This window comes from Taudactylus pleione, unplaced genomic scaffold (genome assembly GCF_031769625.1).
Source record: "Taudactylus pleione unplaced genomic scaffold, aTauple2 ptg000070l, whole genome shotgun sequence".
Classification (NCBI taxonomy): domain Eukaryota; kingdom Metazoa; phylum Chordata; class Amphibia; order Anura; family Myobatrachidae; genus Taudactylus; species Taudactylus pleione.
In genome coordinates this window covers 18,673,395-18,694,237 of record NW_028284472.1, presented here as the reverse complement: position 1 = coordinate 18,694,237, position 20,843 = coordinate 18,673,395, and the positions used below count along the sequence as shown (strand labels likewise).

The 20,843-nt window shown below is 47.5% G+C and overlaps 1 protein-coding gene across 3 annotated transcripts in view; it reads right to left on the bottom strand.

Annotated features, from left to right (window-relative positions):
- Positions 1–20,843, bottom strand: part of ITSN2 (intersectin 2) — a 158,040-nt gene that overhangs the window by 39,949 nt on the left and 97,248 nt on the right. For 2 of the 3 annotated variants that reach the window (XM_088467285.1, XM_088467286.1), the window contains exons 17-25: positions 15,890–16,026; positions 14,858–15,318; positions 7,451–7,572; positions 6,178–6,356; positions 3,299–3,446; positions 2,781–2,986; positions 1,409–1,470; positions 265–431; positions 40–85 (exon numbers count right to left, since the gene is read on the bottom strand). In XM_088467285.1, coding sequence (XP_088323411.1) covers positions 40–85; positions 265–431; positions 1,409–1,470; positions 2,781–2,986; positions 3,299–3,446; positions 6,178–6,356; positions 7,451–7,572; positions 14,858–15,318; positions 15,890–16,026 — 1,528 coding nt within the window. Of the gene's footprint in view, positions 1–39; positions 86–264; positions 432–1,408; positions 1,471–2,780; positions 2,987–3,298; positions 3,447–6,177; positions 6,357–7,450; positions 7,573–14,857; positions 15,319–15,889; positions 16,027–20,723; positions 20,805–20,843 lie in introns of all 3 variants that reach the window. The other variant, XM_088467287.1, reaches the window with a different exon arrangement.

Below are 20,843 nucleotides of genomic sequence, written 5' to 3'. Positions count from 1 at the left end.
GGAACATAATGCATGCCGTTTCAGTGCACTGCTACGTACCAGGTCTCCTGGTTAGAGTTCCAGTTTTGCCAATGCCGCCCAATCCCTGAAAGTATGAAAACAGCAAATTATTGGCAGGGTGCAGGGTAGTAAACCAGGTTTGAGAGGTGGTGTGGGATGATGTGGTTCTATTCTCTTATTAGGACTTTTAAGGAGCTTATGGAAATGATTCTACAAAAGGAAGAAAAAAAGAGTAACGATTCGTATAGAGGATCATGCGTTCACCTCCTGATCACGGGTGCGCACGTAGTTCGATGGGAATATTCCAGTCCGGTCACCGGCGGTTCCCGTCCACCACTCGCCTTCTTTCTGTGTCACTAAGATGATGTCGCCTTCGTTAAATATTAAGTCTCCCGGTTCTGAGCTGGAATAGGAGTACAGAGCCACATGTTCTGTAAAAAGAGGACACGTTACAAATCACAGGGTTTTAATATGAAGGGTACGGGTCTTCATCATGTCTAGGGTTTTAGATCACATACTGCATATTAACCCCTAATTCTGAGGTTCTGGTCAGGTTTGTTATTAATGGATGGTTCCCACCACTATACTGTATTCGCCCAATGAGATGGGTAGAATGTCAGTACTGTGGAATACAGCGAGCCATGGGGGTAGATGTACTAAGACTTGAGGAGAGATAAAGTGGATTGAGATAAAGTACCAGCCAGTAAGCTCCTGTCACTTTTCATGACAGTTAGAAGCTGATTGGTTGGTACTTTATCTCTCTCCAAGGCTTGATACATCTCCCTCTTGACGTGATGTGAAGCAACGATGTGCCACAAACTACAGTATGAAATGCTGCCCCCTCTGCACTTCGTGCCCCTGGATTGCCATCAGGACTTTAATGATCAGAAAGCTACATATTAATAGTTGCATATTTTACCACCTCTACATGCAGAGCTACAGTCTGAGGTTTGGCAATCAGGGAGCGCCCCCCTCTGCACCCGTGTACAGCTGTTTAGTGCATCTGCCAGTTATTTGTATATTTAGATCACTTTGCGTACTGTTCCTTTTATATCTACATACCAGTAACGACTGGTTACTCTGAAAACGAAGCAGGAGCCGCTCGCTGCGGGATTTCCGCGTGCGGAATTTGTCTGTACTGGACTATGAAATGCCTGGCCAATCATTTCATCTACCTGAACGCATAATTCTAGCGATAGGATGTTGTAGGTCTGTCGGTAAAGATGCTATGGATTTATTATTTTATTGTATTGCAGATTCTTACTAACACATTTCCCGTCGCCAAACAGCAAGGACAAGCCTGAAGGAGTTAAAAGTAGATATGGAATACAAACATGAGGGCTCTAATATGCCAACAATACATCTCGGAGCGGGATCTATCTGGATAACACATTTCTAGCGGCCTCACCTTCTGCGGCGTAAGTCGGGGTTGCAGCTTTCTTCTTGAGCGCAGCGTACACAGGTTCAGGTCTGCAAGAGACAAAACAGCTATAGGTGGTATCACATTCGGTTTGAAAAGCCGGCTGCCGCATGACCGGCAGTTCGATTCCTGGCTGCGGCAGCCCGACAAAACAGCAGAGGCCGGCAGCGGAAGCCCGACAGCGCTGGAAATCCTGATCGTCCCTAAGTTAAGTATAAACTAACCTAACGAACCCCCGTAACCCCCTCCTTAGTGGTGCCTAACCTCCCCCCCAAGTGCCTAACCCTAACCCCCCCTTCCCCGCTGCCGGAATAGGTATGAAATACCGCCGGCCGCATCAGCGGCAGTCCGACATGAGCAGAGTTCTGAGCAGCGGAAGCCCGACAGAGCTGGAAATCCCGATCGTGGATAGGTGAGTATCTACTAACCTAAGCCCCCTAACCCTCCTTAGGGGTGCCTAACCCTAACTTCCCCCCCAAGTGCCTAACCCTTATCCCCCCTTCTAAGTGCCTAACCCTAACCACCCCCTTCCCCGCTGCCTAAACCTAAGTCCCCCTGGGGGGGTGCCTAACCCTGTCCCCCCCGGGGGTGCCTAACCCTAACCCTCCCTCCCCCAAGCCTGACCCTAGCCCTCCCGGGGGGGTGGCCTAACCCTAAGTCCCCCCCAGGAGCCCTAAACCTAACCCTCCCCCCCGCGGCTGTCCGCTCACGGCGCCCGGCATCAGTACGATCGGGATGCCTGGTGCCGGTCTCCCGGCGTCGGGGAAATGCGGGCGTCTACATCTAGACGCATGGCATTTCACCCTTGCCGGGATATGACAGTCGGCTTCCCGATTGCATACCCCGCTGCCTAACCCTAACCCTCCCGGGTGCCCAACCTTAATTCCCCCCGAGGTGCCCTAAACCTAACCCTCCCCCCCCCCCCCCGCAGCTGTCCGCTCGCGGCGCCCAGCATCCCTTTGACCGGTATCCTGGGCGCCTGTCTCCCGGCGTCGGGAAAATGACAGGCGTCTAGATTTTAGACGCCTGTCATTTACCCCTAGGCGGGATAGAGGATTCGGGAAGCCGGCGGTCGGGATTGCGGGATTCCTAAACGTATCCCAGTGGTATCACATGACGTGCTGACAATAACGTATATATATGCTTAATTCACGGCATAGTACAGTCTGCAGAAAGTGGATGTAATCCATAGCAGCCAATGAGATGTTGGCTTTTATTTTATAAGATACGTTACAAAAGGTCAGAATGATTTGCCGCAAAAATTGTCTGGTCACATTTGCACCAGTTTATGAAATGAATCCTATGGGGAGAATGGATTACATTTTCATCAGAAAAAGTGTCATTTTCTGTATCTACTCACTCCGGGGTTTTACTTTCACTTCCGGGAAGAATCTTCACGTAGGATTTGGGGAACCATCCCTTCTGTCCACGAACTTCCCCGAACCACCAGTTCTCCTGCTGCTCCAGCACAATGATGGTGTCGTTTTTGGTAAAATTTAAGTGGTTGTCCTTTTTTGCAGTCCAAGAGCACAGTGCTTGGGCCTTCACCTCCCCCGCTGGCTGACCCTGAATGGGGGTACAAACGGAAACATGAACCTGGATTGCATGCCAAAGGAACTTTTTTTCTGAAAAGTCTATTAATTCACAACAACTTAATATCTTATATCCTAAAGCTTCCATAAAACGGGTGGAATGCTCCCTGGAAACAGCTCCAACCTACCATCACCCGAATTGCAGTTGTTCGCACGCCCAGCCTGCTAAAGGTTCTACAATCATTACACATTCATATGACAAAAAAACACAACAGCACCAGCAAACAAGACAGATCTAAGGGTACAGACAGCTGCGAGGAGACATGCGGTTGTTGCCGACACCTACCTGACCGTGGATGGGAGAGATGGAGCCTGGGGAGACGCAAGAGGTAAAAGCAGAGGTTTTCTGCCACGTGGAGTTCAAGTTAAGGCTGGAGAAAGGTAGATTTTGATACTCCATATCCCCCTCGGAGGTCTTAGTTGGTGAAAGTGACCTGGAGGATTTAAAAACTAGATTAAACCAAATAATGCAGAAGTATATTTTAGAGGAATAAATATTGCAATTGGATATTAATATATACAAGAGCCAATTGATATTGCTGAGATAGACTAAGGCCCTCATTCAGAGCCGGACGCTATTTGCGGTCGTTCGTTTAAAAACAAGGGGTGGCTATTTAAATGATCCGTACGCACATTGCAGTGTGTTCACACCTCTAAGTCTGAACGAACGAGCAAAACATACGCTCGTTTATTTGTTAAAAACGCCCCCTGGCCGCACGCATCCTACGTCATGTCCGCTATTTATTAGATTAATCGAGTACATCGACCAGCGTATGAACTGCTCGCTATTCTTGTGGTTGGTGTTTGCTACCACAAATTTGCGTGCAGTTCTGGCTATAAAATAACCCAGTGACGTAGTCAATGACGCTGCTGTTTTAAATATACACACCCATAAAACGCCCGTTTTGACCTTTAAGCACGCCTGCGTTCGGATCTCCACTCCCCATTTTCAAGCACCTTCCCCTGTTACCACCCACATACGCCTCATTCTGTCACTCAAAATAGCAGGCACTCGCTATATAGCGTACAAAGGATTTTCGGCCGCACTGACTGGTTCGCGCATGCGTACTAAAAAGCGTACGCATGCGCAGATGTGCAAACATCGCTCGGAACGAGCGTACTGCCGCTAACGAGCGGCTCTGAATGAGGGTCTAAGTCTGCATACTAGCTATCCCATTATTTTAGTGAAAGCTGGCAAACTGTAAGAGCTGTTCAGTACGCGGGACACTGGGCCTGATTCAGATCCGCTCGCAAGCGCATCGATGTTTGGCCACTGCGCATGCACACGGCGGAACCGGCTCCCACGTGCACATGCGTGAGACCCGGCTAGCGACGGGCTCTCCATCACTCCGGGTCTCGCACCAAAAGGGGGCGGCTGTCGATTTTGATCAACAGCTCGCACCATTTTGGAGGTAGGCAGGGGGGGTTGGCTGGCCAAACGGAGGCGTTCCCAATGGAACGCCTGCCGTTTGGGGGCGGCCCCACTGACATCACGAGTGATGTCAGTGGAGAGCTTCCTGCTCTGTTACAGCAGGAAGCTCTCTGGGGCTTGCGACGGACGAGACCCTACCGCAAGCCCAGATGGTCGCGACCATCACCTGGCCGCCCGCAAAAGCTATGGGTGGTCGCCCACAGCTTAGTGAGCGGCCAGAGGGCCGGCTCTAAAAAAAAAAATAAAAAAATGCCACCATGATTCAGAGCGAGCACTCTCAGGCCCACTGAGTGTAGTGAAGCAGTGGGATACTTGCCGTCCCATTAGGGGAAATTTATCAAAGTTTAGAGAGAATTTAATTGTAGAGAGACAAAGGACCTCATTCAGAGTTGGTCGCAAGCGCCGATACGCTCGCAACCGACTCGATGGTTAGTCCTGCGCACGCGCAGTGACCGCACTGTGCGTGCGCAAGCCCCTGAGAGACAGAGAAACTCTCTCGCTCCGGAGCTTGCTACCAAAGGGGCGGCTGGCGATGTTGATCGACAGCTTGCCCCGTTTGGTAGGCAGGCCGGGCGGGGTGGTTTCCAAAACGGAGGCGTTCCTTAACGAACGCCTACCGTTTTGTGGGCGGCCGCACGGACATCATCAGTGATGTCAGTGGGGAGCTTCCTGCTCCATCAGAGCAGAAAGCTCCCTGGGGCTTGCGGTTGCTGAGACCCAACCTTAGGGTCTCGTCGCAAGCCCCGATGGTCGCGATGGTTATCACCATCGTGACCATCAAGCTGGACGGTCGTTAAGCTGTGGGTAGTAACTAACGACCAGGAGGCCACACTTCAAAAATGAAGCGGCCGCCCTCATTCAGAGAGAGCGATCGCTTCTTGCGACCGCCTCAAAATTGGGGCAATCAGCTCCTAACTGTCACTCTACAGGACATGTTTGAAAAATTACCTTTATGAGCTGATTGGTTGGTACTTTTTGCCTGATTCAGCACGGATCACGCGGCTATGTTCGCACGCAGACGGACGATGTTTGCATTCTGCGCATGTATCGCAGTGCGCGTCTGCGAACCGGCCGCTGCGATCGTGAAGCGATCGCAATAAGCACGCAGAGTCTTCACTGAGTGATTGACATGAAGTGACCATTTGGGGGTGTTCGGCGGAACGCGGGTGTGCCTGTACGTTTGAACGCAGTTACAGTGGTGTGCATAATTAAGCCCCTGCGATAGCATACGCTGGCAGAGGTCTAGATGGCAAAAAGAAGTTTAGCAGTTTGTGTGGTAGGGTCAGGTCAACAACAACTGTGCGAACGGTTCCGAAGTTACCGATGTTTTCGCTGACTTGCGGATGCATGTCATGGGAAGTGGGCAGGCTTTATACAGAGATGGGCGTATTGGTATAGTGCTGTGGTTGCCGTGCGATTACATTCATTAGCATATTTTCGCAGCTAGGTGGTGCGTGCGAACGCAGCCGTGCGACCCGTGCTGAATCAGGCCCTTTATCTCTCTCCAAGCTTTCATAAATCTCCCCCTCAGTTACAGAAGTGCTGGAAAAATCTTACAGTCACACAGAAGAGCACAGCGACATCAGGTGAAGCTTAAAGAGAACAGAAAGCACATGCTAGCCAAGCCCATCAATGCCGCATCTGGTCAGCTGCATTACAGCCCCTGGGATAGTCTGCCCCCATAGGTCATCTACAGGGATTGATTACCCTTAAACTAATGCGCTTGGTCTTACTTGGCAGGCGGTGAGGTAGCGGACACAGAGATGGTGGGAGGCAACAAGGCTTTCTTCGGAGATGGCGCCGATTTCTCAGTCTCTGGAACTCTTTCAGCATAGTTAGATGGAAACCAGCCCACATTTCCCTTTAGGCAGCCATAAAGCCACCCGGGCTCCCCTATATTCTTCTCATCCACCTGGTGATCAGAGAGAGGAACATTAGTCATCTAAATCATTTTATAATAGAGAATCAAGCTTTCTTAATAAAAAGCCGCCAACACCTAGATCCCTCATCCGGCATAGTTTACCCATTCCGGAGTGGCCGGAATTCTGACGTCAAGTTTCAGGGCAGTGACACCCGCTTAAATGCGTGGGTCATCATCAAAGTATTTGGGGGGGGGGGGGAATACGGTCTTATTCTGCCCTAGCGATTGTCCGTGTTATACTCTATATACTAGGAAGCAAACTGCAGGCATCGGCAGGTTCCAGATAAGTCTGGACGCTGTTTTAATGTACCAATCAGGATTTAAGGCAAAACCAGCCGGTTTTACCTATTAAATAATTGCTACTTTAAAACCGCGGCCAGACTGGCTGGGTACCCGCCGATGCCTGCAGGTTGTGGACTATTACATGGGTGTACACGGCATTTCCCCAAAGTCTCCTAAAGAGGAGTTGTTCACTTGTTGCAGAAGATGACCAAAAGGACCAAAACAGAGAAGCAATATAAAAAGCAAACAAAGAATTCCATAGGAATCGGGGCACAAAGCCATGACCGATAAATGGACAATGGCTTTTATCGTCTGACCCTCATAACTGGGGTCTGCTTTTACTGATTCACCTACGTTTACCTCTCCCCCTCCGGCTTTCGTCTGGGACTCTAATGCCAGGTACACACTAAATTATTATGTCGTCTAATCCCAAGGATCGGGCCGACCTATCAGGCACATTGCTAGCGTGTACCCACTACGCGCGTCCTCGCTGCCCGACACAAGTTTCGTCGTCAGTGCATGCATGGACGACCGGAGCGACCCAGCTGCCGACCCCAAGTTCAATGGTCCCAGTGAAAGGCCTATCGGACGGTCAGTCACCGGATCGTGCAGTGTGTACCGCCCGCCTGCCCAATATGTCGTTCATCTGCACCATCGCCTAATGTGTACCCACCTTATGAGGAAAGGAGGAGCCCTGGAGAAAATGCAGACCGTCCAGCAGGGCTCCATCTACAGGGGAGGGGCACATTTGGGAATATTATGTAGTAATTTATTATACATAGATTCACCTGGGGAAAATTTACCTGAAGTATATCACCAGCATTAAAGCCAAGTTCATCTGCATTTCTGGCCTCAAAAGGGTACAGGGCTGTGTAGTTCACGAACACTGAGGACTTTCTGTTCTCAGAGGCTCCCACAGCAGCGGCTGGTAAGTACAGAGAATAAGACACATTACAGAGGTCTGCGCTTTACACCAGCTGCACCGTACATGTGACTACAAGAACATGGAGGAACATGGACAATGTCAGTGAGGTTTAATCACTAGCAACGCTGAGAAGTGCAAATATGCCCCACAACAGTCAGACCGACCTTTCCTTTCCGTAAGTAACTCCACCCAAGGGTCATATTCAATTACCGGTGAAAAGTCTGGAGCTTTTGATGGGGATAAAGTATCGGGTGCGTGCCCGAGTATCCACGAATTCAATTTGGAATTGGCGACAAACGGGAGCCAGCGGAAAGGTAAGTAGTGAAAAATCCTGTCACTTTTGGAGAAATCAGCCTGTCACCCCCCAAAAGATGGTCTCACATGGGGATTCACTATGGGTACCCTCAAATTGCCGTGCTGAAAGTATTTGGGGTTTTTAAATGGTCTCAACAGGTGTGTTTTTGCGCTTTTGAGATAGTGGTGAAGAATAGCATTTAGCTTAATTTTTATTGAAAAATAACTAGCCCCATCAAATTTGGGGTACAAGCATATTTTTAAGCCCCTAGAGTGAACTTTAAAAATTCTTCAAAAAAACACCTGCCACAATCAAACTCAACCAAAAGAACACCTGCCGCATACTTGGGGACCCATCCTGAGCCTATTTCGCTAGTTTTTAAGTTTGTCCCCCAACTTTTTTTTGCCCTCAAAACGAAACCACTTTTTTTGGGGTGTCCTATGGTAGTTTTCAATTTTTTTTGAGAAACATTACTTTCAGGGGACATTCGAAGGGATGCGGGGTACTTTTTTTTTTTTTTTTTAAGTCTGTACCCCAAAACCCCAATTCTGCACTTTTTATGGCTACCTATTCTATGGTGAAAAGTTATCCACGTTTTTTGACAAAGACTTTTCGCACCTGCAAAAAGTCTTTGAAATTGAATATGAGGAAAACAGGATTTTGGTACTTACCGATAAATCCCTTTCTCCGATTCCACAGGGGACACTGGAGTTCAAGACAGTGGGGTATAGACGGTGGTAGAGCAGAGCCTGGCACTTTAAATAATTCTGAAGTGTGACTGGCTCCTCCCCCTCTATGCCCCATCAGCCCCAGTTTTAAGAACAGAGCCCGAGAGGAGACGGTAGACAACAGGAAAATGAGGAGAAGGAGAAGACCACAGAACGGAACAATACCGACTGAAGGAGAACAGAGGAACCCACTGCAGGGAACACATGCAGTCACACAACTAGATAAGGACCCAACAAAACGGCAGGAACGCAGCGCTGGGCGGGCGTCCAGTGTCCCCTGTGGAATCGGAGAAAGGGATTTATCGGTAAGTACCAAAATCCTGTTTTCTCCTTCATCCACTAGGGGACACTGGAGTTCAAGACAGTGGGGACGGCCCAAAGCCAACCTCCCGGGTGGGAAGCGCGGAGAACCTGCCGACCTTTCGGCCAACCGAAACAGGGACAGCCCAAGACTGGAGGCATGTCGTAGAGCCAGGAGACAATCAGAGCTCCTTGCTGAACAATCACAGACATTCCACAACTTACAGCGTAAATTCAATGGAATACGGCTAGAGAGTAGCCGCAGATGAGAAGCATCAGAACACCGTAAGCTCAGCCAAAAACAGACCAAGCAAGACCGCTGGGAGCAGAAAACCCCAACTAGAATCCATAGAATGGCAGTAACATGAGAACAAAACTCGAGAAAACCGTACCAGCGACAACTACAGGAAGCTGCAACAGTCTCAGACAGCAGAATCCCAGCACTGCGGGACATCAATCATATAGATAAAAGTATAATGATACCAATATACAGAGACGGAGCTGAACCCGTCCACAGACTCTTAACCAAGCAAACAAGGAGGCAAGAGTCACGACCTAACAGTCGCCCTGAACCATTCTCGAGGTCCAACTATAACTACTAAAGGGTTGGTAACCAGTGGAAGGTTTAGACCATAGAAGTTGTCAACGAGTGGCGATCCCACTGGGCATGAGACGGATACGAGAGGATTGAGACTACAATTCCTTCCAGTGGGTCAGACGGCAGTACCACCCCTCCTGTCAAACAGCAGACAACTTCCTACATGATGGTAGAGTGTAATCAGTACCAACTACTGGCCTGAACATAGTATGAAAACACCCAGGATACCCTTAGCAGAAAAAGAGCACGGATGCCACCTCCACCCAGGGAGAGTTACCAATATAGGGAAGTATCCCATCCGCAAGGCTAAAGCACTAGGACAACTATGAAGGTACCATTCAGGTACCTGTCAGTGTGCTGAATTTATCAACAGATACTGAACAGGAAACTAACCAGGCCCTCTGTATGGAACATAGAGACTGTCACACTTTATAGTAAAGATGTGCATTAGCCCATAGATGCGCTTCAGTCCATAAACCCAACAGATTCCAGTAGAATAGGGTCACAAATCTCAATGTTACAACTATGCACCTACACACCAGGAAAGCTCTAAAGTGTACAGCCAACTGATTTAAAAGAACTGAAGGCTGCTAGGACAGCAGCTAGGGTGCGTAAGAGAGAATAACAGCTATGTCAGGATGCATGAAAAGGAAGCATCTTCCGAGGCATTAGTGGGGTAAGCCCGCTTATCTGCGAGCGACCAGAAGCCCTCTGGACGCTATGTAGAATGTCACTGACCTTATTCATCTCACAGCAACCCACCACGACAGGTACAGAGAGTAGCCTCAGTGGGCAAAGATCAATGCTCTACAGCACGGACTTCAGTCTGGAGATGCTGCAGAAGAAAATACTGTAGAAACTAGCAAATTGTTAGTGGAGACAAGAAGGCCGTACAACAGGACGCTATACCTGAGCCTGTTCCATTAGGGATATGTATCCATATAGAGATTACACATACCCCAAAAACGGTCTGCTAGTGTATCCTTACATTAACACTTATAATGGTGAAGTGTGTATTACGCCCACAATCTGATACAACCCAGGCCAGACCCTGCCTATATCGGCGGGTGGCCCTAGGCCTCATGTAAATTAACTAAATAAGCCATGAGGATGGAATAGATCCAGGATTCTCTATGTACTGATAGGAAATGTACCCAAGGGACCATCAGATACCCATTTTATTGAGATATGCGACAAGACAATAATATAAAGTACCAGAATCGATGCTGGGAAAGGTACCTGTACATAGACATAGAATGCGTTAATTATCCCAAGTAAGAAGAGATATATATATATGTAGTGATAACGCCAGTCAGGGCCAAAAACAGATTTCTCCAATTATTAGGAAAATTCATACAAGGAACGGGAATATATCAGTATATATACACATACACACACATAAACATAGCTGCATGAAAAGGCAAACTCTTTGAAAGGAAGAGTTAGTACCGACATAGTAAGTCACTTGTCAAACTCCTGCACCAGGAGATCAGCACGCTACATACATATACATATATACACACACACACATATATCCCACAATAGGAGATCAGCATGCTATATCTATATATACACACACTGCATTCCTAGTGTCTTACAAGTTGGTTACTAAGTGCGCCCTAGAGTGTAGTTGTAATTAATAGGTCCCCCGAAGTGGACGCCGTAGATATAGACTGATGGAAACAGGACTATAACCCGAGGCGGGTGTAAGTACATATCCTTATATACATATGTGGACATACAGGAAGGCCCCAGGACATGTATAGAGTCCATACTAGAAGCAATGCCGTAGGAGCCTCTGACTATCCTATGTAAGCTGCAGAACATGACTCTAGTCTATAGAGCCACCATATAATATGTATGTATATAACAGACAGCTTCTGGTAAACCCTGGCAGCTTTCCAGACGTGGAATAATATGTACCTTAATGATTGTGGAAGTATAGGCATACCTACACATATCCATAATTATATACATATACACACACACCACCCAATCCCTAGGGAGAGATGGTGTAAGCGGAGTTATAGAACAAACTACCGGATCAGGAGAGTCCAGCCTCTCATCGCAGCATCCTCTTTAAATATGCTAGGTATCAGACATAAAACTGAGAAGAACAAATCCTACCCCTGCTTTAATGGTAAGGATAAGAAGCAATATATATATATATATATATATATATATATATATATATATATATATATTACATATATATACACATATACACACACAAATCCCCACATGCCTACGCGTACCTACATACAAGATTAGTAGGTGACGATATAATTTGAAAAATATAACAAGGGCAATAGTTAGAGCCATGGAAGGAACTGAGCCCCAGGTCTTAACGCCGGGTTTAGTATAAAATACAAGTATATACATACATGTGGCTTACCTCCACGCAGGGAGACTGCTCATGTGCCGCGTGTGGCCGTCATTCTGCTACGGCGTTGGGGCAGGAAATGTTAGCAACGTACTATCCCAGACTGATTGCGATCCTGGGACCCTTCCGTTACCGGTGTACTCGCCTTATCAGGTGTGCCCCAGATGATGGAAATCAAAAGATGACCTCAGTGATGCGAGACAGCAATGCCAACCACCACAATGGCCATATGTTACTACTTCGTGTTGTGTGTGCTGCCGAAGGGAATAAATAAGATATAAATCCATATAGATGCACAGATGCATACCTTCTAAGGTAAGCACCGAAGGCTGTTGAGATGTGCAGCCACATATATGCATGAGAACAGTACGGCTCATTCTTAAGGTGAGCCAATGTGAGGCATAAGCCTGAGGATGGGACGCACCCTTTTTGTAACCTTGAGTTAAAGATATTCAATAACCGTAATTTCTGGCAGCAGCCAGAACAGTGGCCCCGACTATGCATACCATACACATTTAGGCAGAGTGATCTCTGGCAGCTATAGATGCAAGAAACACACTGCATTATTCTGTTACACATCAAGCATATTTGCCCCAGATGTTCAATGTAATAAGCCTGCCGCACCTGGTATACCCAGGCGGTCTCCCATCCAAGTACTACCCAGGCCTGGTGCTGCTTAGCGTCCAAGATCAGACGAGATCGGGCGTGTGGCCATAGGCGCTGATAGATATGTGGTGGGCAAAGTGGCATGGACACAACCTCTATATTAGGCTGTGGCATGTTCCTCCCTGTGCTTCATTTTTTTTTTTTTTTAAATATAATATTAAACCAGTACACTGCCCAGTTCCGTAGGGGAACTACCGACGTGCAATATAACAGAGATGAAGCAGAGCCAGATCTATATAAAGACTGCAGGTAAATTACAAACTCCACAGTTGTGTCGTTAAACCTAATAAGACCAGGTGCTGTAGGTTTAAGTTAAGAAAAAAACGGGAGAGGCCATATGCAAGCACAGGGAGAACATACAAACTCCAAACAGCTAGGGCCGTTCTGGGAATAAAACCCCCTGTTAAGGGTTGCACCCCCCACAGAACTCCAGAGTGAGGATGCAGGAGATGCTGGCAATAAGCCCCAGCTCCTTTTAAGGCAGGTGCATATGCTGTTTTAAAATACTCGCTGGAGGTAATGGCGGCATCTGTGCACGCCAGCATGGACTAGACTCCGCCCCTTATCAATAAGCGGGCGGGGCGCAAACAATGGCTGTATAGCAGGCATAATGCGAGTGGAGGAGCGGGAACGTAATAGCCAGCGCCGGTGCATCTTCATACAAGCACCGGCGCCGCAACCAGCAGCCGAGAGCGCTGTGAATAACAGCCTCGCTCTCCGGCGGCTGTGTGCAGAAGCCAGCGCTTCTACAAGCACCAGCGCGGCAGGGAACAGCCGCTCTGGGCAGCTCCATAAGCCCCGCCATGCGGCCAATTGTAGCCAGCGCCGGTGCAATCTTCATACAAGCACCGGCGCCGCAACCAGCAGCCGAGAGCGCTGTGAATAACAGCCTCGCTCTCCGGCGGCTGTGCTCCTCCCCCTGCAGAAGCCAGCGCCAGTGCTTCTTCAAGCACCAGCGCGGCAGGGAACAGCCGCGCTGCTGCGCAATGTAGACTCCCTTTTGGGAGTAGCGGGACGCGCAGGCTCCCTCCCCGTGGGGATAGAGAAGAGGGAGGATTCGGCTCTCGTGAGAGCTGACAAACAGAGCGCTGTCAGCTCTATTAAGTCAGACAGCGCTCAGTGCAGGGATATCAGGGCTCGCTGCTAGGCAGCAACATTACAGACTGTCTGAACAGTCTCCCTGTACATGTATCCGCGCTCTATGCGCGGTAGCTCTGCCCCTTGTAATAACGCTAGCGGCGTTATAACAGGATTCCAGGAGGGGTTATACTACAGTGTATACCACCTGAGCCTGGGAGGGGGCAGAGGGGCCGCAGATTAAACTCCGTTCCCCATAAGGGGAACAGAGCTATACTTACCAGCTGCTGGCATCAGGGCTGCGGCTAGGCATTCGGAAGCACGGACACAGCCTCTATATTAAGCTGTGGCGTGTCCTCCCTGAGCTACTGCCAGGGTGCCTTGGACTCCGACACACACTCTTATTTAGTGGTGGCGGGTCTCCTGATGCCTCCATGTAGCAGGCTGACAGACGCAGCACTCTGTCAGCCTGTCCTCAATGCTTTGTGAAAGCTAGAAATTAAAATAAAGTTGAAATAAAAGAAAAAATACTAAGTGTGGGCTGGAGCTCAGCCCTATGTGACCGGCTCTCTCGGGCACATTCTAAAAACTGGGGCTGATGGGGCATAGAGGGGAAGGAGCCAGTCACACTTCAGAATTATTTAAAGTGCCAGGCTCTGCTCTACCACCGTCTATACCCCACTGTCTTGAACTCCAGTGTCCCCTAGTGGATGAAGGAGAAAAGGGAAAACAGCGAAAATGACATCATCGGCGAAAAATGATTGCCGATAACGAGTTTTCGCAGCCTAACGGAACATGGCCCCTAGACAGTGAAAAGAGAAGTGCTGATTGGCTGCTGCGGCTTCATTGCTAATGCACTCTTTAGTATAGCCTGCGCCAGCATCTAGTGTGTCTGTGGGGTAACATTACCCGACATGCCACTCAGCACTGGGCACAGCCTTTACTACTTCCACAGCTCCAGTAACATCATGGGGGTAGGCTGTGTACCTCTCATGGGGGCACACGCTGGCCCAGTGCTTGCTTTTGTGGAAGCACAAGCTGTAACCATACTATGTGCTTGGCACAGGCTAATGCAAGGTATCAGCTGCAGGCCATGTATCAAATGATGGCTATTCTGCCCACTTACCATAGTTTTTGAGCAATCTTTTGTTGTTCTATGTATAAATGGCGCTATTTCACCCCCTACAGATTTCTGCCTGTGTGAACAGAAAGCAATAAGTAGGTGTGATCTAGTTTACCTTCTCTTCCTTTGTCAATGCTTCCGTGGTTCCCACCAATAAATTTCAGCTTGTCTGCAAACTTCTCATCTAAGTTGAGTTTGGAGAAGCGCCTCTCTGGGTCTCTGGTGGTGCTGCTGTCCTTCCGTCTCTTCTCCTCCTCCTGCGCTCGGCTCTTCTCCTCCGCTTCTCTCTTCAGCTGTGCCTGCTTGCGTTTCTCCTCCTCCTGTATCCTTCTCTGCTCTGCCTCCCTCTGTACCTCTGCCCTCTTCCTCTTCTCTTCCTCCTCTCGCTGCCTCTCCTCTGCCAACTTGTGCTGCTGGGCCTCCCGCTCCTTAAGCATGGCTGCCGCTTCCTCTGCCCGCTGCTTCTCCAGGAGCATCTGCTCCTGCCTGCGCTCATCCTCCAGCCGCTTCTGCTTATCCTCTTCTTCCCGCTTCACCTTCTCCTTCCACATGTTCTCCTTCTCTTGTTTGGCTTTCCTATCGGAAACAGAATCTAACTCATTTCATTTTGTCAGACATGTTATATGAAATGTGTCAGTCATACAATACTGTACATAGGAGGTGACAGGATAATGTGTCAGTCATACAATACTGTACATAGGAGGTCACAGGATAATGTGTCAGTCATACAATCCCTGTACATAGGAGGTGACAGGATAATGTGTCAGTCATACAATCCCTGTACATAGGCAGTGACAGGAAAATGTGTCAGTCATACATACTGTACATAGGTGGTGAAAGGATAATGTGTCAGTCATACAATATTGTACATAGGAGGTGACAGGATAATGTGTCAGTCATACAATACTGTACATAGGAGGTGGCAGGATAATGTGTCAGTCACGCAATCCCTGTACATAGGAGGTGGCAGGATAATGTGTCAGTCATACAATACTGTACATAGGAGGTGACAGGATAATGTGTCAGTCATACAATACTGTACATAGGAGGTGGCAGGATAATGTGTCAGTCACGCAATCCCTGTGTATAGGAGGTGACAGGATAATCTCTGTATGTAAAAGGGGACATAAGGTGTCAGTCATGTTACCTTGCAGCCTCCTCCTCTTCCTTCTTTTTCTGTGCCAGCTGCGCTCTCTTGCTCTCCACGTCCCTCAGTTTGTCTTGCTTGATTTTCTGCAGTTGGTGAAGAGCCGTCTGCTGTTTGTTGTAACTTTCTCTCAGTTCCTAATAAAGAGAACCAAGCGATCAGACAGAGTAATTGCAGGAGACGGAACAAGGACAGGATGGAGAGCTGCGTCTGTGAGATGCACTGACATGACTGCACATGGGGAGAAGAGAAACACAGCATACAATGCATGACAAAATTAAACAGGGGTCTCCTGCGCACAGCATTACATTGGGCTTACACAGCGCAAGAAATGTGGCCTTTGTTTTGCCTTTAAGTTCTGTTCTAAATTCTATAAAACAGGATAACGAAACAGGACAGTCACAAAGCAATGTTGCATACAATGCTGAGCCTAAAAAGACAAATTTGTAAAGTAATTGTATTTTATAGCCTGAAGGTGGCGCTGTTTATACTAATGTTTCCAAGGGCTGTCAGTAAAACACCTTCTATACACAACCACTGCAACAGTGACAACTGTGTTACCATCTGCCGCTGTTGCGTAGATGGGATCAATGCGGGCAATATACCGTTATATGCCTGATTTCATCCATTTTAATAACTGGTGCATTCTACTATGATGTGAGTGCACAGGTTTTATCTTACTTAATAAAACATTTTTAGCTATTTCTTCTTCTCAGCAGACATTTTATTTTTGAGTTCTTTGGAATTCTACAGACAATTCTATGATGTGGGACCAGAATATGGTTTAAGAAGTTAAAGATACCACGAAATGCCAGGTCTACAAGCTCATCCAAGGGCACATCCAAAGGGGAAATCTAACCCCCATCAATAGATTTCTTTCCTGGAAGGTACCTTGGTATCTGAACGTCAAGACACTATTTTCTGTTTAGGACACAAAACGGTTTTATGGGGATGTAGTTTCAATCTCAGCTGTCGGGACGCTGGTGCTCAGAACCGGCAACCCGACGTTAAGTAGTGAGGTTAGGGGGAGAGTTAGGCACTAGAGGGAGGGTTAGGCTGCGGGGAGGGAGGGTTAGAATACTTACTGACTGGTGTCGGTATCCTAACCCTGTCGGGATGTCTGTATCGGGAATCTGAACGCCGGGATCCAGAGCACCAGGCACCCTGTACCCGAGCAGTGGGCAACCCTGTACCCAACCTGTTTTACGTACTAAATGACACCGCACAATGCTTGTTTTATATTTTTATTCACATATTTGAACCTGTGGAAAACTTCATGATAATTTCAATGTATGAATCTGCTGATCACTTACTATCAGAGGGAGCACCCAAATGGGAGTACTTAACCTTTTCAGAAATTGCCTATTTTAAAAGATTGGGTGATCTCTTCTAAAGTAATCACAGGCTGCACCCATCAACCGGACCTAGGGCCTGATTCAGATCCACTCGCAAGCGGCTGTCCGCTCGCAAGTGGGTCGATGTTGTGCACTGCGCATGCGCACGACGGCGGGATCTCCGTCGTGCGCATGCGCCAGACGCGACGAGCGAAGGACTTTCCTTCGCTCGTTGTGTCTGATCAAAGGGGGCGTGCTGTCGATGTTGATTGACAGCACGGCCCCTTTGGTGGGCGTGCCTCCCTGACGGGGGCGTTCCCAAGGGAACGCCTACCGTCAGAAGCCGGCCCACTGACATCACTAGTGATGTCAGTGGGAGTGATTTTGGCTCTGATAGAGCCAAAATCACTCCGGGCATTGCGGTTGAAAACCTCAACCGCAGGCTCCGGCTCGCAGTGGCGATGGTCGCGATGGTCAAGACCATCGCGGCCATCAAACTGCATGCTCGTATAGGCTGTGGGTGGTGACCCACAGCTATACGAGCGTCCAGGAGGACGCTCCATAATTATGGAGGGCGGCCCTCATTCAGAGCGTGCGCTCTGCTCAGAGCGTACGGCTCTGAATGAGGGCCCTAGTGCGCAGGAACTATTGTCATTTGTTTTCACTTCTTGTAGGGTGGGATGTATCAAAGCCATTTTAATGGTAAAAACCTCATCATTACACATACATGCAGGGACTGCAGCAGAAATCAGAGATATCCTGGGAGGAATCCTATAAGAACTGCAGTCCCGCAGCACAGCAGTCCTTATAGGATTCCGCAAAGCATAGGTCTAAGGGCATCTTATCATGAAATTCACCGGAGAGGGATCTTGTGACCGCACATGCGCATCTGGACCCCGGGTTATTAACCCAGAAGTCTATACAATATACACAGCCGGGAAAGCTCTATATCAGAAGAAAGTAATGCTGCATACTGGTGATCAAAGGGGGAGAGGATCACAATGGACTTCAGAGACTTTACACATCTTCCCCCACAGAACTATACATTTATAAAAGAAAGAAAGAAAGAAAAAACCGCCACAGTAAACCACTGTCCTTGAGTATCTCTTTGCCAGCCTCCCCCTGCCATAAACAACCATGGAGTACAGGTCGAGTCCCCCATATCCAAATATTCCGAAATACGGAATATTCTGAAATACGGAATTTTTTTGCCATGACTGAGATAATGAAACCTTTGATTTTTTGATGGTTCAATGTACACAAACTTTGTCTAAGGCACAAATTATTACAAATATTGTATAAAATTACCTTCAGGCTGTGTGTATAGGGTGTATATGAAACATAACTGAATTTTATGTATGTACACAAAAACTTTGTTTGAGCCACAAACTTATTGAAAATATTGTATGTAATGATCTGCAGGCTGTGTGTATAAGGTGTATATAATACATAAATGCATTCTGTGTGTATATTTGGGTCCCATTCCCAAGATATTTCATTATGATATGCAATTATTCCAAAATACCCCTGGTCCCAAGCATTTTGGATATCGGAGACTCAACCTGTATTAAGATGGAAACAGTAGATCTATCACTGTCTGTGTTAAAACCTGTGCTGAGCCTATTTTGTTACTTTTCACGTTGGTCACATTTCAGTATTAATATCAGTCATTTATTTATTTTTAACATGACCCAGACAAATTATACCCTGGGTTTTTTCTTTAGAAGACTTTACATTTTCATAAAATTAACACGGCAAATAAAATCAACCAGAATGTGAAAAAGTGTATATATTTCCTTTTTTATACACAACACAGACATATTATGTGGTTCTTGCTTCAGCATTAATCCACCTTTATAAAACTGCAAAATGTAAGATTTTATACCTAGTTAATTAGGCTTAGGAGGGGCACAGTCCTTGATAACAAGTCTCTATATGTGATCCTCCCTGTAGATGTGTCTCTCTATAGGTGATCCTCCCTGTAAGTATGTGATCCTTCCTGTAAATGTGTGTGTGTATCCTTTATAGGTGATCCTCCCTGTGGATGTGTGTCTCTCTATAGGCGATCCTCCCTGTAGATGTGTCTCTCTATAGGTGATCCTCCCTGTACGTATGTGATCCTCCCTGTAGATGTGTGTGTCTCTAGATGTGCGTGTCTCTATATGTGATCCTCCCTGTAGATGTGTGTATCCTCTATATGTGATCCTCCCTGTAGATGTGTGTGTCTCTATATGTGATCCTTCCTGTAAATGTGTGTGTATCCTCTATAGGTGATCCTCCCTGTAGATGTGTGTGTCTCTATAGGTGATCCTCCCTGTAGATGTGTGTGTCTCTATAGGTGATCCCCCTGTAGATGTGTGTGTCTCTATAGGTGATCCTCCCTGTACGTATGTGATCCTCCCTGTAGATGTGTGTGTCTCTAGATGTGATCCTCCCTGTAGATGTGCGTGTCTCAATATGTGATCCTCGCTGTAGATGTGTGTATCCTCTATATGTGATCCTCCCTGTAGATGTGTGTGTCTCTATATGTGATCCTTCCTGTAAATGTGTGTGTATCCTCTATAGGTGATCCTCCCTGTAGATGTGTGTGTCTCTATAGGTGATCCTCCCTGTAGATGTGATCCTCCCTGTACGTATGTGATCCTCCCTGTAGATGTGTGTGTGTCTATATGTGATCCTCCCTGTAGATGTGTGTCTCTCTATAGGTGATCCACCCTGTAGATGTGTATCTCTATATGTTATCCTCCCTGTAGATGTGCGTGTCTCTATAGGTGATCCTCCCTGTAGATGTGTGTGTCTCTATAGGTGATCCTCCCTGTAGATGTGATCCTCCCTGTACGTATGTGATCCTCCCTGTAGATGTGTGTGTCTCTAGATGTGATCCTCCCTGTAGATGTGTGTATCCTCTATATGTGATCCTCCCTGTAGATGTGTGTGTCTCTATATGTGATCCTCCCTGTAGATGTGTCTCCCCTCTGTACGTATGTGATCCTTCCTGTAAATGTGTGTATCCTCTATAGGTGATCCTCCCTGTAGATGTGTGTGTCTCTATAGGTGATCCTCCCTGTAGATGTGTGTGTCTCTATATGTGATCCTCCCTGTAGATGTGTCTCCCCTCTGTACGTATGTGATCCTTCCTGTAAATGTGTGTATCCTCTAAAGGTGATCCTCCCTGTAGATGTGTCTCTATAGGTGATCCTCCCTGTAGATGTGCGTGTCTCTATATGTGATCTTCCCTGTAGATGTGCATGGACACAATTAATAATAAGTAATAATTGTTTTTATACATGCAGGATGAGAGACAAAAGACGCAGCTGACCCTGGCATTACATACAATAAGGAAAACCCATTGGGACACATCACCAGGGCTGCTTTACTCACCTGTAATCCCTTCCCTGACCACAGACCACACTCACACCAGACATGGAAAAGCAAGAAATGGAAATACAGGGAAAGATGAAAGAGCGGACAGGTAAAGAAGACATAGAAATTGAATTAACCTTAAGCAAGAGGAAGAGATTGTTGAGACAGCTGAGGAGAGACAAAAGGCACTGCAGGACAGAGTCATCCATAGCCTCACACTGCAAGATAAGGCAGACAGAGAAGGCACATTACGTAAT